Source organism: Pyricularia grisea (genome assembly GCF_004355905.1).
Source record: "Pyricularia grisea strain NI907 chromosome Unknown Pyricularia_grisea_NI907_Scaffold_7, whole genome shotgun sequence".
Classification (NCBI taxonomy): Eukaryota; Fungi; Ascomycota; class Sordariomycetes; order Magnaporthales; family Pyriculariaceae; genus Pyricularia; species Pyricularia grisea.
Window position 1 is genome coordinate 1,732,564 of NW_022156720.1, and position 13,845 is coordinate 1,746,408.

Below are 13,845 nucleotides of genomic sequence, written 5' to 3' on the forward strand. Positions count from 1 at the left end.
GGAAAAGAGAAAAGACAGGGGAAAGAAATCGGAAACAAATTAAAGAGAGAGAAAATACAGCAGCCGCCAGCCGCCAAAGAAAGATACAATGCGCCTGTCGCCCGATAAAAAAAAGCCCCGTTTCACAGCTTTCCACGGCAGGTCACAAAGTTTAACAGCCGTCTTCCGAACCCGGGTTTTCTCTCACGCCCAGCTCCGCGTGGCATGGAAACTTGACTGACGCGAGGCCGCCCTAATACAGGTTTTTGATCGCTAGTAGTCTCCTGCCCGGTAATTTCGGCGTCTTCGTCGTCCAGGATATCGTCTAACATGGAGCCCTCTGATCCCTCTACCGTCATGGGCTTGGGTTCGGTTGGGATTTTATCGACGTGGTGGACGACATCTTCATGAGGCGCCTCCTTCCCCAGAAGAAACAAGTCCAGCCGCTGTATCTCTGCATCGTCGATTCCCTCCTGAACCACCCGATCGAGCTTCCCGCCGTCCCATGCAATTCCATGCCAGAGTAACACTCCAATTACGCGGCACTTGGAGAGGTCTTCGCGAAGAGTCGAAGTGAGTGTGCCCGTCCAGCAGAGGTCTATCTCTTCCCAAAAGGCCTCTCTCAGCGTCTGCACGTCTGCAAAGTATCGAAACACGCTCATGGGTGGCGGGTACTGCGTGCTCGAATCCCCTCCCGTCGACTCGCCCAGGAACTCCTCAAGCCCATAGAGTTGGATTCCCATTGGGAGCCACTCGGCTTCTGCCCAGTCCAGAACTCCCGAGATTCGTGGGCCTTGCGGGTCGATCATGATGTTGCCGGGAACGACGTCGCCATGCGTCAGTACCCACGGAATCGTGCTCTCTGTCTCGCGCAGGTAGTCAAGGGAACTCCTCGCGAACGGTTGAAAGCGTTCAGGTAGTCTGTCACGGAGCATTTCGAGTCGATGTTGGAGAGAGCTGCCGACGCGACCGAGGCTCGGGGGAGGGTGTCGGACTTTTTGATTACACCCTTTCGCCACAAAACGGGCAAGATTCCGGACGAGAGCTTCCCTATCAGCATATTGCCGATTTGGAGGTTTGTCTTGACTCTCGTTGCGATATTCAGCGAGAGAACTACCGCCGATGCGGTCATGCACGTAGAGGTTCATGCTGATTGGGTTCGCCGGGTTTAGAACAACCACTTCGACGGGACCCAGATACTCCGAGTTTGGCACTAGGTCGGCATAGACCTGTCTTGCCTGCTTGATAATGCTCAAATCCAAAAAGTCGGTGCCCAGACGATACTGGAGCACCTTGGAATCGCCAACAAGAAGCGAATAGGAGCATCCGCCCTGAAATGGAACAGGTCGAATCGCCTCGGTCGGGTATCTACGTCGGGCGATGTCGTTGCATTTCTCTTCTATTATAGTGCTCGACTCTATACTGCTTGTGCCGAGGGCGGTGGTGTCACTTTGGCTACCCGCGCTAACACGGGCGAAGAAATCGGCTGAAGATGATGCCATTATTGCGAGTAAGCTTTTGGGCCAGGAGTCTTTTCCAGGCGTTGGCTGAAATACTACGAAACTTTGGAAAGATCCAAAAGACAAAAAAAGGACCATTGCGACCAGGTTTTTTTCTGGTTAAATCGAATGAAACCCAGATCCCAAGTGATTCAGCTAACCCACGTGTTCTCGGCTACAATACACAACCACCCGCCCAGCTTCCCCGCCGTTCTTGGAAAGCCACAAGGGTTGTATTGCATATAAGGATGGACTAGACTAGAGCTTTCCAAGCGATTTGAATCCTTGCAAATGCCATGCAGCTTATGGCGTTTATCATCCCACCCTCCTGCAGTCTCCGCATGACTGCCAATGTCTAGACTAGACTTGTGCTTATCAACCTTGCGTCTGCACGCACGTGTCGTCCGCCTTGCAGGATTAAGGGTCAAGCTGGGCGGTTGCAGCGGGTATGCAATCTGACCTTCATATCTACATTTCATCTTCCACACATCCCCTACAAAATGCATTGTGACAAGGCGCCGAGCTATTGTTCATCTGTCAATTTCTATCTTATATCACGCAGGTGGACGGTATCGGCTCCAATCTGAGCTTGTTTACCTCGTTGACCAACTCCAGCGAATCACTGACTAGGTCTTCGAAATATCAAGGTATGTAGGTTCTTCACAATTGTTCATCTGCCCCATTTACATCGCGGCATGACTTTCGGGCTCGACCTCAAACATAGTTACACATTATCCAAGCTGTAAGATGGCTGTGGCTAGACACCAACGTTGATGGGGGTGTGGGCGTGGGATATTGTCTTCATCGTCAAATCGATAACCAGGTTATTGACTGGCCGCTGGCCACCGCTACTATTTGCCAAGCGATCAAAATATCTCGTATCAATAAAAGATTGACTCTTAACCATTTTCTTGATAAAACCGTCTGCATATTTAGGCAAGACTTTTCTACTCCCATCTTCCCATCAAAGAAACAACTTGCCAGACATCCCATGTCTGCAGCCGTTAGAGTCTGAAGCACAGAAACGCAGACTACAATAAGGATAGCAGAAGATGCTCGGGCCCATTTCAAGTCTCCCGCATCTCGCGATGCCTCAAAGACTCTTTCCGGGACGGTTGAGGCCAGGTTATCGCCTAAACACCCCAGACGTGGGCATCGGCAGCACAGCGATTGAAGTCATGGTCGGAGGTGCCTCTTTTTGTGAACCAGCCGCCTTGTTTTCTCTTTTATACATACCATACGGATTCTATGGCAGCATATATAGATGCCTCGCGCTGGCTCTTGCGCAAAACAGCTTCAGCCATACTCGGCTCAGAGGGGCTTTCACTGCCTACGCTCTCGCTGGCATGATCAGCCCATTAGAACTCCCTCTATCCATGCTATTCTAATATCAGTCCAAAACACTGCAACCAAGTTACTATACTCGAGCCATATCCTTCTCCAATTGCTCACGAAGCCTAGCTTGTCTGATACTACGAAACTGCTCGTATGATACATATTTCTTCCCTGTGGCGTAACAACATCATACCCGTAAATCATATAAAATGGGACCGGGTCCAGTGCCAGCCAGGTATTCTCTTGTTCTGCATATGAATCACATTTGTCACATTTTCCCCCTAACTTGTACATGATTCGATGCCCACTCGCCGGGGTCGACATGATAAACGTTATGCATGGGGTCCTTTCGAGTTCAGAACAGGTTTGGATTTTTTTAATCTACAGCATCCGTATGTGCGCGGTAAGTGATGGTGTAATCCGGTCCTTGGGGATGAGTATAGCCTCAGGGTACAAAACCGTGGCTGTAAATATAGTCCGGGATCTCTGGTATCGATTCTGTAAAGGACCGACGGCATATCGGTTGCAATCCTAAAAGAGGCAAAGGCGACGTGTCTAAACAAAGTATAATACAAAATCTTGTGTTAAAAAAAAAAAAAAAAAAAGGTATTATAGGACAGGATCAACGGTCAAGTGACACTTAGGTATCCAAATGGAGATTTTTTGTGGATTCCTGTGAATGTTTTGTGAAAAGCCGAGAGAGGAAAAAATAGTAATAAACAAATAGAGACGTTATGTTAGAAGTTTTTATTATTCTTGTTTGTGCGTGCATAATACAAGCGTTTGTTGGGGTCTCCCCGGTTGACAAGGTATTTCGATAGGCAAGGTAGGCAGGAATAAGCCACATACAGTACGAGTCTCCCACAGCTCTGTATAGCTTAAAAAAGTAAAAGTATTCCGCATTTAGACCCGGAGAAATAAGGGTATTACGAAGTTTATCGCATACGATCCTCTTAACTTAGACAATTATCCTATTTATACTTCTATTCGTTTATATATCGCTACATGAAGACCAGAGCCCATGTACAGTGAATACTAATAATAGCAGGTGTGATAACTATAACTACCATGTTATGTAAGTAATGTAGAAACTTTATAACTCTGTGACTGGGGGCAATTTGGACATGGTTGACTACCTAGGTATGTAGGCCAAGTGACTCGGCGCAGATTAATATTGATTGCTATTTTATTTATTTAGGTACCTTTAAAATAAAATACGCAGGTATTTATAGACGAGTACATGGCTGGCGGAGAATTTTATATATGCGTATTTGGCCGATGAAGCACTCGTGATCATAATAATCGTTGCCAAATCTAGCGGACTCAAGCTACATTGCATGTCATGACTCTCTTTGAACCTATATTTATCAGTCTAGTCAAGCAAATAAATATACACAGCGCTTGTCTGCCACACCTGTTGTGCATTTTGCTAACTACATTCTTCACCAAAACACATCTATTTACCACTTGTGTATTACAGTCGTTTTAATTTTTAAATCGTTCCTTTAAAACAGACCAACTATCAGACTTTAGTTCTAATAAATAATGAAGCCATTTGTCATTCTTACCCTTTTTACATTGGCCAGCGCTGCGCCCGGCGGTCGCCGCAAGGGGAAAAGGCCCGGCCACCCCCGCGGATCCGAACCAAGTCAGAGCGGGCCGGTAGTAAGCCAGAGCGGAGGGGAACCAGCAGGTTGGGAACGCTGCATGAAAACATGCAAATCGGACAACATTGACAGCTTTGGTCTGGGAAGCCTTTATACCTTCTGTAAGGCAGATTGCCGATCAAAGTTGGGCCTGCAGAACACGGACTTTTTGAAAGTTTCTCATAGGAATGCGTTTAATGCGTACTAGTATCTGGGCGGTTGATTAGGATTGAAGTTTACTAGGTGCTTTGTTGAGGGGGGTGGGGGGGCGTGTAGTATATAGTTGTTTCGAACAAGATATATCGCGGGACTTAGTTTTAGTCCCAAGTTAGAAACATGCTTGGGCGATTTGGAAAATAGGAGAATCTGGCAAGGCAAATGTCAACTGTTACTTGTTTTATTATATTCATATTTGACCTGGCCATCGTCTTTGAACGCTGGGAGTGTTACCACCTTGTTTGTTTGCATACAGCTTGTCGTCGGTCAGAGGTTCGTTGACGACGCAGTAGACAACCATGGACGGCAGCCACTACACTTGACAAAGAACTGTGGGCCCTTCCGGAATGTCGAGGCAACCCCAGTATCTGGTACTGCGTCAAATTGTTGCTATGGCGGGTGCACTGGCACAAGATTATGAGGCATGGAGGTTCATTCCAGGGCCGATGACGCTCCGTACATGTGGTCCAAGAATATTCACCCCCCCGAGGGTGATAGTAAGGCTGCGAATGGAGCACCCATGTGTTGGGTGTAGAACGGATGATCCCTGGATATGCAATCCTGGTGGACGAGCTGACTTTGGACCCGTACAAAAGGCGTCCCTTGGTTCTCGCGGCCGAGATGAAAGCGCCCGAGCCCGTAGTGGCGACGACGCGGCCGAGACTACGGCCGTTGCTGCGGTCTTTTTTTTTTTTTTTTTTTGGTTGCTAAAAGCCCGGGGTTATCGTCGGCTCTGGTCAGTGAACATCATTGCTTTTTTTTATGGACTAGACCGGGGTTGGCTGCCTGGTTGCCCGGATGGTTGTAGCTGCAGAAATTAGGACTATGCTGTTCCTGAACCGTGCGTCGAGGCCATGGCAGCAAACCTCGCCGCTGTGGAGGAATGCAGCCCGGTGGGATCAGGAGGGGGTTGGGTGGCGCAACGTCGTCGTCGCCCTTGTCGTGGTTCACGTCCAGGCCAAAGGCCGACGTCAGGGGAGGGGGTGGATGCTCAACAGCTGCAAACACTTAGCCGCCAAAAGTGGCCTTCCCGGAGGGTTCATCTGCCGTTGATGCCTGCCGTAGGATGAGGACCTCCCACTTGGGGACGGTGGGGTTTCGAATGAGGTGTGTTTGTATGTCCTGCTGGCCCTGCAGGATAATCCAGGCTATGCATGGACCTGAAACGGGCTTCTGAGTTTGCCTGGAGCAGGTCCCAATGTGAATATTTGGATTGCTGTGCTTGTTTAGTTGAATAATAGCATTGCGGTCTCGAGTGCTGTGGGTTTCTTTCATCAATTTGCTCCTTTTTTGTACCTGAACCCGCTGTCCTTCTCGTTACCATCAGTAAATGTACTCCTTGACTTGGATAGTCGATATGTCACCATGAAGACACATCCACTACCTATCTACCTGGACAATAGACTGAAATCTGCGCTGCCCTTCCAATGGCCATGACCTCAAGGCCACAAAGCACTAAAGTGAGCCTCGCATTTTTCTTCAAGACACAATATCCGGGAGGAGATCATCGTGTTGTTTTGTGCAGCCAACTCGGTATATAAGTCCCCAACCCAACGCAAGAATAAACAAGATACACAGAACACGCTAATCCCATCCCAAAGAATTTTATTTTTTTGTTCATTCTGTCGGGACTTGTGCAAATGCAATTAAGCACTCACATCCATTCGTCCACCAGAATACTGCGCCCAAAAAAAAGGCTCATTTCCAAGTCTTTCTTACCACACCCAGAGCACCTTGTGATGCAAGACTCTTGTGTCCAGCCTCTCAAACTCTCCAGGAGTAATCCACGAATCGTTGGTTGGGAGCTTGGCGAAAACGCTGGCGCCCTTCCAGACCACGACCTGCTCGTCCATGTCCCTCGCGCTGCGACTCACTAGTATCTTTTCGTGCAGATCCGGTCGCCGGGCCTTGAGCTTTTCCTCGAGGTACGGCGCAAAGTTTGGTATCTTGGATCCGCCTCCAATCACCATGATGGAGCCGAGCAGGTCCCGCAGCTTCTTCTCTTCGCCCTTGGCCGCGTTCTGTATCGACATCATGATGGCGATGTCGAGTGGCACCACGGGGAGCACGCTGTCGCGCTCGGTGGCAAGGGCTGTCTGTGACCGCGCGATGGCATCCACAAACATGCCCGCAGGCGGAGGCTGTTGCTGTGGTAGCGTCCCGTTGGGCGCGCTTGGCGGTGCAGGAGTGCCGCCGCCACCGTTCCTGCCGCTCGGTGCAGGGCTGCTGGCGCCGTTGATCACGTCTTTTCCGCCGCCAAATATAAAAGGGGGTGGAACAGGCGTGCTGGCACCCTCGGGAGTGGGCGACGGCGCTTTGCTGGTGGCTGGTGTGCCACCGTTTAGGTCTGCGCCGCTCCTGTTGAGGTAGTTGAACGGCTGTGCCTTCTCCTTGCTGGGTGTCGCCATGGGATCATGGGACCCGCCATTAACGGTCGGCACAATCGTGGGCTTGATGTGTGCAAGAACAGCGAACTGAGCAGCCGATGTGGGATCATCTGGGTATTCTACGTCGTAGGCATTATACGACCTGTCAATGAGCTTCCTACGACCACGCAACTTTGTGCTGTTGTCAAAAATTGCAGGCTCATAAAGTCCCATTGACGCCAGAAGGCCCTCGTCGTAGAGCTTGAAGCTGTACTTTTGCGTCGGTTGATTGGGCGCCCGAACGTGAAACGTGTTTTCGACCACCTTGATGTTCTCCTGTGAGAGGGTACAGTACTTGATTTTCAACTCCTCGGCGAGAAGGAAGTCGTATCGCCTCCTTAGATTCATGTCTTCATATGGCAGATTGTCATATAGCATCATCTTGATGAATGCCTCGGTGACGTCGTAGCCTCCGAATTTCAAGTTGATGCGAGAATCCTCGATGCAGAGACCATCCTCAACACAGGTAATGGCCGTCTTTTGTGCTCCAACATCAACAACGCAGGCCTGCGTATAGCCAGCGCCAAATGTCCCTGCTAGACTCTCCTGTATGAAGCAGATCTTGTTGAACTCGAACCATGTCATGCATGAACGGAGTACCATCTCGACGTACTTTTTATCGTAGAGGTCAGGGATGACAAAGACGCAAGAATAGCTGGGCCAGGTGCTGTTGCGCGTCAGTCCCAGCTCCTGTCGCAGCGCCCTGTCCAAGATGGTCTCAAAGTCGTCATGCAACCGCTCAGCCGATGTGTACTCGTCCTCGTTCAGCCAGCCGTGTTGCATTGGCCACCAGAGCTTGAATTTTGGGTTCGAGTCGTTGGGAATCAGCTGCGCCTGATGGCCGATGAAGCACGACGCCAATGAAGCCTCATCCTCTAGTGTGCCGACATCTGTCCACGCAACTTCTATGGGGTCGTTGTGCTTCGGAATCGTCTCTCCCTTGGTGCGCCTGTTGAAGTTTTGAACGAGCTCTTTGCTGTTTGGGAGGACCTTGCGTTTGTTGGCGCGCATGTCGACCTTGAGATCGTTGCTCATCCGCTGATACCTTTTGGCCCACTCCTCGCCGTACTTTTGGTCTGTGGTCGCGGCTTCAAACTGCCTCCTTGGAAGCGCCTCGTGCTCTTCGTCCTCCGTCTGCGGCCACTTGGTTGCCACAACCATGGGCACCGTCTTGGGCAGCGCATCGCTCGCAAACCCTATGCGTAGGTTCTGGCTGCCTGGGTGTATCACTATTATTTTAGAGGGATCTGAGGCGTCGAGGGGAGGTTGAGCACCCTCCTCGGCGGGTGGGACGTCCTGAGGGGGTAGAGGTAGATCGCCGTTCTGCGCGAGTGCGCGATCGCGGTCCTTGGCGGTTTGCACGAGCCTATCGCGGGCGGCATCGCCTTGTATCCTCAAGGCGAGAATCTGGTCATCGCGTTTCATGTACTCTCTTGAAGCTGTGTGTCAGCGTATGGCATGAACAGAGGCTGGTAGGCTGGTAGCCCGGGATGACGGGGGCGATAGCGTACGTGTAGTAGTTCTTTTGATTTATCGGGGCCACATCCGGCCAGCTCGACTGTTTCATGCCATTGTCGGTTCGTTCCAATCCTTTCGTCCAGGAAAGCGGTTAGTATGATCATGCGGTAGCAACCCGAGCTATTTTATTGCATCTGGATGCTTGGGCCACGGGTTCAAGTGCTTCACACTCACCCTCGCGGAGTAGGACGCGCTCGCTAACTTTGCCGACCATTGTGGCGGCTTCCTGCCTGTGAACGGCGACTTGGTTGTTCGGGATTCAAAAGAATCAGCAGTCGAAATGGCAATGGAATCCTGCAAAGTCGGTGTCAGAGAATAAATCAAACAATGGAGCGATCGATGGATAAAGCTTTGTAAGGTATCGCGACGTCAAAATTGCAGCCAAATCGCTTCGTTCCTCTGTCCATTTTCCCCCGGTGTTGATTGACGATCCCTGTCGCGTTGCGATCAAAATCTCGTGCTAGGCCCAATTGGTGCTAGCAACCGCCTACTTGCAACGAACAGAGAACCCACTTATCGCTAATCGGCCTACTGTACTTCAGTAAGCTTTCTGGAAAGCCAGGTGCTGTTCACTCACTTCAGACTCATTCGCGTATCACAATCAACTTTGATCATATAATGAGGTACTATCCTCAGAAATATTCCAACCTTATTTCATATAACTCGTATTATTAGCTTTATAATATTTTGGTACTCACTGACTTATGTTTCTGTGATTCTGTCACTTTCAAACAATCCCAACACTACCACTGTTTTGTGCAATGAACCCCGATTTGAGGCCTATGTCACCTGATTTCCGGCTAAGTGAGGAGTGAGACGGATATGACGTAGCTTGGCCAACCCAAGTTGATTTATGGCGATAGGATGAGCAACCCCAACAAGACCACCTACCTACCTACCTACACGAGTAAAGGCGTGCGTGGTAGATCGTCTTCCAGGCAGCTAGGTACATTAGTACATGTCTCATCTGAGTGACAACTTGATCTTCTCGACCTTTGATACAGTAACACATGTTCTCACCGGAAGCCAAGTCAGACGACATTTGATGTGACTCTTTTAAGAACGCTCAGTGTTTATTTGCTCATATCTCTGATTTCATTCCTCACCCGGGATATATTACCCCAAAGGCAGTTACTATCACCGAGGCTTAGTGTGATTCCGCAAAGCTTGAGTTGGCATTGGATTTGCTTTCATCAAGTCATTTTTCTGATCAAAAGGAAGTGGAAACAATAACTTGATCATCATCCTTTATCTACACCAACAACCGTCAAAATGCCCCCAATTCCAATCTACTCCAAGAGTCCCATCAACGCAAGCAAGGCGTCTGGTGTGACCCCCCAGACAGCAGCCCCCGGAGACGACAGCAAGCAACAGCAGTCTCAAGGGCCTGCGGCCTCGGCGACTACAAACTATATCCCGACCAAGACGTCTGCCTACGCGGCAACGCAGCCGGGAGCGACGCCTACCATCCCGACCGCTACGGCATCTATCGGGTCCAGCCCCTACGCACCGGCACATACTGCAGGATTGGGCAGCTCGGCATCGCCTCCGCACCCTCAACCCGGCGCCGTCCCGGCCCCACCCGGAGGGGTCGCCGCGAGCGCCACCGGCACGGGACTGCCTCCACCCCCCAAGGCCGGAGAAACCTACCAGCCAGCACCTCCGGCGCCGGCGACGACAGCCGCGCCACAGTACCCTCCGCCACAAATGTCCATGGCGGCGCCAACCAACCCCTATCCACAGCAACAGCGCGGAACTTCTACCACGACCGGGCCGCCACCGGCGTTTGGCGCGGCCGCGACGACGCAGCTGCCCCGCGCGTCGGTGGATGACCTCTCGCACCCGGCGGGCTACCATCAGAATCCAAACGCATCTTCGTATGCTGGGCAATCTCGATCGCACGACTACGGCGATGGCCTCGGCGGCACTAGCCACGACGACCAGGGGGAAGGGGTATGGGATTCGGCCAAGAAGTACATGGCTGTGGCGGGCACCAAGCTGTCCGAGGCTGAGAGTGAGGTTTGGAAGCGTATCAACAAGAGTTAGTAACCAGCACAGGAAGGAAAGAAGAAGAAAAAGGTCACCGTGCTTTAGAGTGTCTCTCAATTTTAGTTTTGACAAAAAAAAAAAAAAATTATTATTACTACTGTTTTTAGGATTATTTCATGTTCCCCCTTACACCTCCTATTAACTCGGCCAAAATCTTGCGGCGGGCGGGAAGCGGGAGGAGGGATTAGCCAAGTGTTTACCATTCCGAATGTTTCTTTCTCTTCTGTCCTAATCCGGGGGGTCGCGTTAATCAGAACATGACGCCAGGAGCGGCATCTGCACGCCACAGGAGCAACCCACATAAGGTCTCGGTGGATTTCTTGATAGCTTTCTTGTCTCCTCTTTCTTTTTTTGTCACATTCTCGGTGTGCTCCTCCCATGTATGGTAAAATTAAGGGAACCCCCATGATAAGTCCAATATGAAATACCGGTGATCATTTGTTCAAAAAAAGACTCTTTTTTGCTCTACTTTGTTTTATTCATTTATCCGGAGGTGTGAGGGTAAGGACTTGGTGGACTTGGATGGTTGGCTGAGAAGAACCCCGAGCCAATGAGTCTGTCAAAACTGCGGTGGCTGTGTCCAACTTCAAACAAGCTGGTGAGGTATGGACCCCGGAAAAAAAAGACCTATCTATAGTATCTTTTCTTCTGGGGTTTCCCAAGATCGTTCGGTTTTTTTTTCCCTTTTTCTCTGTCTCTCTCAAGTTCCTCTTTGATCTCTGCTGAAGCTTGCTATCCTAGACATCCGGACTTTCTCTCTCTCTTTTTTTTTTTTTCTGTTGCACACTTGTTAATTTATTTTCCGGTGCAAGTTCAGGCAGGTAAGAACCTCTTGGGGAAAAAAATGGGCGCGTCCGTTGACGGGGTTTCCCTGATTTACGCAAAGGCAAGGGGCACGGCATCTTTCGCTCTCCCAAAGAGGCATTTTAGCTACTGCTCTGGTGGATTACATGCATGTAGTCCAGATTCACTGTTGAACTCTTATGGTGGACTAATTTTTTTGGTTGTTGTTTGAACCTGTCGTCTCATATGTGGGTTTGGTTTGGCCTACCAAGTGTGAGTTGTGCCGACCAATCAACCGATGAAACCATGAAACCCTCCCTTTTCGTTTGTCACGTCAACCTGTCCGTCATTCCAAATCGTAACAGAGCAAAGCAACTTGTCTTTTTTTTTTTCTTGCGTTTTTTCTTTTCGCTTGCTTGCCGTCCCCGCTTCCAGTCTGGTCCCTCTTCACCTTTTTGGGACAAAACCCACTTCCCGTAGGCCGCCTCTCCTACTGATATCAACCCGTGATCTATTGCGGAAGCTCTACTTTGCAGCAAACATGTACTCTCTTGGGAACGCAAGTTCAGGGCTGGGCTGTTTCGGGATTGGAACACACCCCCTCTCTCCCCTCACTTCTCAAAAAAAAAAAAAAAAAAAAAAAAAAAAAAAAAAAAAAAACTAAACACTCCAAGACAGGCAGTTAACCTGGACAAATGGATCCCCAGCACGAGTGGCAACTTTTTTTTCTTTCAGCAACCGTATAGGTGGTTTTCATATGAGAGAAAGGTGTCTCGGGAGGTGGTAGTTAAACGGGATAAGAGAGGAAGGTGTTCGAGTCCCAAGGTAGAAAATCGGGGCGGGTTGACGTGTTGCCCGTGACGAGTCGCGTCACTGTACACAGGTGTCCGTTCTGCCCCGTACGGACAACCCAAGGTGACAAAAAAAGAATACCCGGGAACTGATCTTCATACTAGGCGCAAACTATTGACTTCCCATTAGAGCATCTTGAGAGAGGAATCCTCGTCTTTCCCTTTACTTCTCGGGGTGTTTTTCCCTTTCTCTCTGCTGTTTCTTGGTAACCACCCTTGGGTCAGAGTGGGTAAAAAAATAAAAATAAAAAGAAGAAGATCAAAAGTAAAAAGAAGACAGAGAAGCAAGCTCTACAAAGGTAATTTCCGAAAACAGCGGAGGTTGTCATGCGTTCCTTTCCTTAGCAACAAGGAAAAACCCACCCCGCTGCCCAAAGGCGGGATGTCCGGACCAGGGGCGGCGGGCCTTTTTGGAACGGGGGTGCGGGTAGGACCAGGACGGGAGGGAAAAGGGCCTGGTGGTTTACCAGAAACTGGAAAACAAACTCCACAGAACAACTCATCGAATTCGTGGAATGTTTGGTCCGCGGACTGGAGTTTGCGTGTTGGTCTTTTGTTACTTTTTATTTTCCCTCTTTGGTTGAGAAAGAAAAGAAGAAAAAAAAAAAGAGCTGCCCCATTTTTTTTTGTTCGTCTTAGAAGTCTTTAACTTATAAACACTATCGCCGTTGTAGTATATCAGACTGACATTCTATCCATGCTGACAGGATGTGGATACGATTTTCTGCGGCTCATTGAGCCTGCCCTATATGGATAAAGAAGGGTCCAGAACGATGTGTATGATACGACTCGTAAATTGAGGCTGTGTAGAGAGCAACGTCCTACAATTCCATATTCGATTTCGGTAAGTATTATACGTGGTACGCAGTTACATCGTCGTATACAGTACATCTAGTTAATCGCCGACGAGAAAGCCCATGTTCCCCCTTGACCCTGCGTGAGCAAGGGAATTATGTTGCCAATACTGTATTGCACCGTACAGGTTCTCTTTTTCTATTCCAAAAATGTTCTTGCGTGATCAAACCGTTAGCACGTGTACACCTTGTGTCGTGTTGTTTCTTCAGATCGATTAGGACCCAGGTGGACAAACCAGGCCAAGCCACCCAAAAAAAAAAAAAAAAGAGAAGTCCATCATGGAAGTAATACTAAAGGGCAAGGGTCGGTGGGGGAGGGACCCATCCTCCCGGTCTTTCGTCAAAAAAGGCGCTAGCCCGGGAGTTTTCCATCCGGACCTTTACTTGCGCGCGCCAGCGCGTGCGCGTATCTTGGTTCTAGAAAATCAGACGCAGGTACCGCTGCTACGCCATGATGCCTATCATAGTAGGAGTTATATCGGCGTTTCTTCTAGTCTTCCTCCCCCACTGGGAAGCTGGGACGAAAAGTCAGTTGTACTACTCCATGACGCGCCAAGATTTGCGGTAATCTACACGTCCAAGGGTTGACAGATGACAGAAACTTTTCTGATCGGTGAGGCCGCTGTAGAAAGGTTGGAGGCAGCCCATGCACAGGCAAATCTGGATCCGTTGGGGACCAAGGGCGAAAG

General features: G+C 49.7%; 5 protein-coding genes across 5 annotated transcripts; 3 read left to right on the top strand and 2 right to left on the bottom strand.

The window, feature by feature from the left end:
* Nucleotides 1-122: 122 nt before the first annotated feature.
* Nucleotides 123-1,481, bottom strand: PgNI_09515 (uncharacterized protein; the record flags this gene model as incomplete). Its single annotated transcript, XM_031129497.1, has 1 exon — nt 123-1,481. One exon carries the CDS (start codon nt 1,479-1,481, stop codon nt 123-125), a length of 1,359 nt encoding a protein of 452 aa, XP_030977788.1.
* Nucleotides 1,482-1,852: 371 nt separating this feature from the next.
* PgNI_09516 (uncharacterized protein) lies at nt 1,853-2,872 on the top strand. Its single transcript, XM_031129498.1, has 2 exons — nt 1,853-2,125; nt 2,415-2,872. Exon 2 carries the CDS (start codon nt 2,531-2,533, stop codon nt 2,864-2,866), a length of 336 nt encoding a protein of 111 aa, XP_030977786.1. The 5' UTR covers nt 1,853-2,125; nt 2,415-2,530; the 3' UTR covers nt 2,867-2,872.
* Nucleotides 2,873-4,520: 1,648 nt separating this feature from the next.
* PgNI_09517 (uncharacterized protein) lies at nt 4,521-4,667 on the top strand (the record flags this gene model as incomplete). Its single annotated transcript, XM_031129499.1, has 1 exon — nt 4,521-4,667. The coding sequence occupies one exon, from the start codon at nt 4,521-4,523 to the stop codon at nt 4,665-4,667; it is 147 nt and encodes a 48-aa protein (XP_030977776.1).
* A 1,268-nt stretch (nt 4,668-5,935) lies between these two features.
* On the bottom strand, nt 5,936-9,084 carry PgNI_09518 (uncharacterized protein). The gene is made up of 3 exons (XM_031129500.1): nt 8,794-9,084; nt 8,613-8,691; nt 5,936-8,533 (listed from the first exon to the last, which is right to left on the bottom strand). Exons 1-3 carry the CDS (start codon nt 8,831-8,833, stop codon nt 6,391-6,393), a joined length of 2,262 nt encoding a protein of 753 aa, XP_030977782.1. The 5' UTR covers nt 8,834-9,084; the 3' UTR covers nt 5,936-6,390.
* An 807-nt stretch (nt 9,085-9,891) lies between these two features.
* Nucleotides 9,892-10,665, top strand: PgNI_09519 (uncharacterized protein; the record flags this gene model as incomplete). The annotated part of the gene is made up of 1 exon (XM_031129501.1): nt 9,892-10,665. One exon carries the CDS (start codon nt 9,892-9,894, stop codon nt 10,663-10,665), a length of 774 nt encoding a protein of 257 aa, XP_030977783.1.
* Nucleotides 10,666-13,845: the final 3,180 nt, after the last annotated feature.

Coding starts and splice junctions, on each gene's coding strand:
- PgNI_09516 (XM_031129498.1), top strand. CDS start 2,531: ATGCTCGGGCCCATTTCAAGTCTCCCGCATCTCGCGATGCCTCAAAGA.
- PgNI_09518 (XM_031129500.1), bottom strand. CDS start 8,833: ATGGTCGGCAAAGTTAGCGAGCGCGTCCTACTCCGCGAGG. Junction 8,692..8,793: donor GCGCGTCCTACTCCGCGAGG/GTGAGTGTGAAG, acceptor CCTGGACGAAAG/GATTGGAACGAACCGACAAT. Junction 8,534..8,612: donor AATCAAAAGAACTACTACAC/GTACGCTATCGC, acceptor CACAGCTTCAAG/AGAGTACATGAAACGCGATG.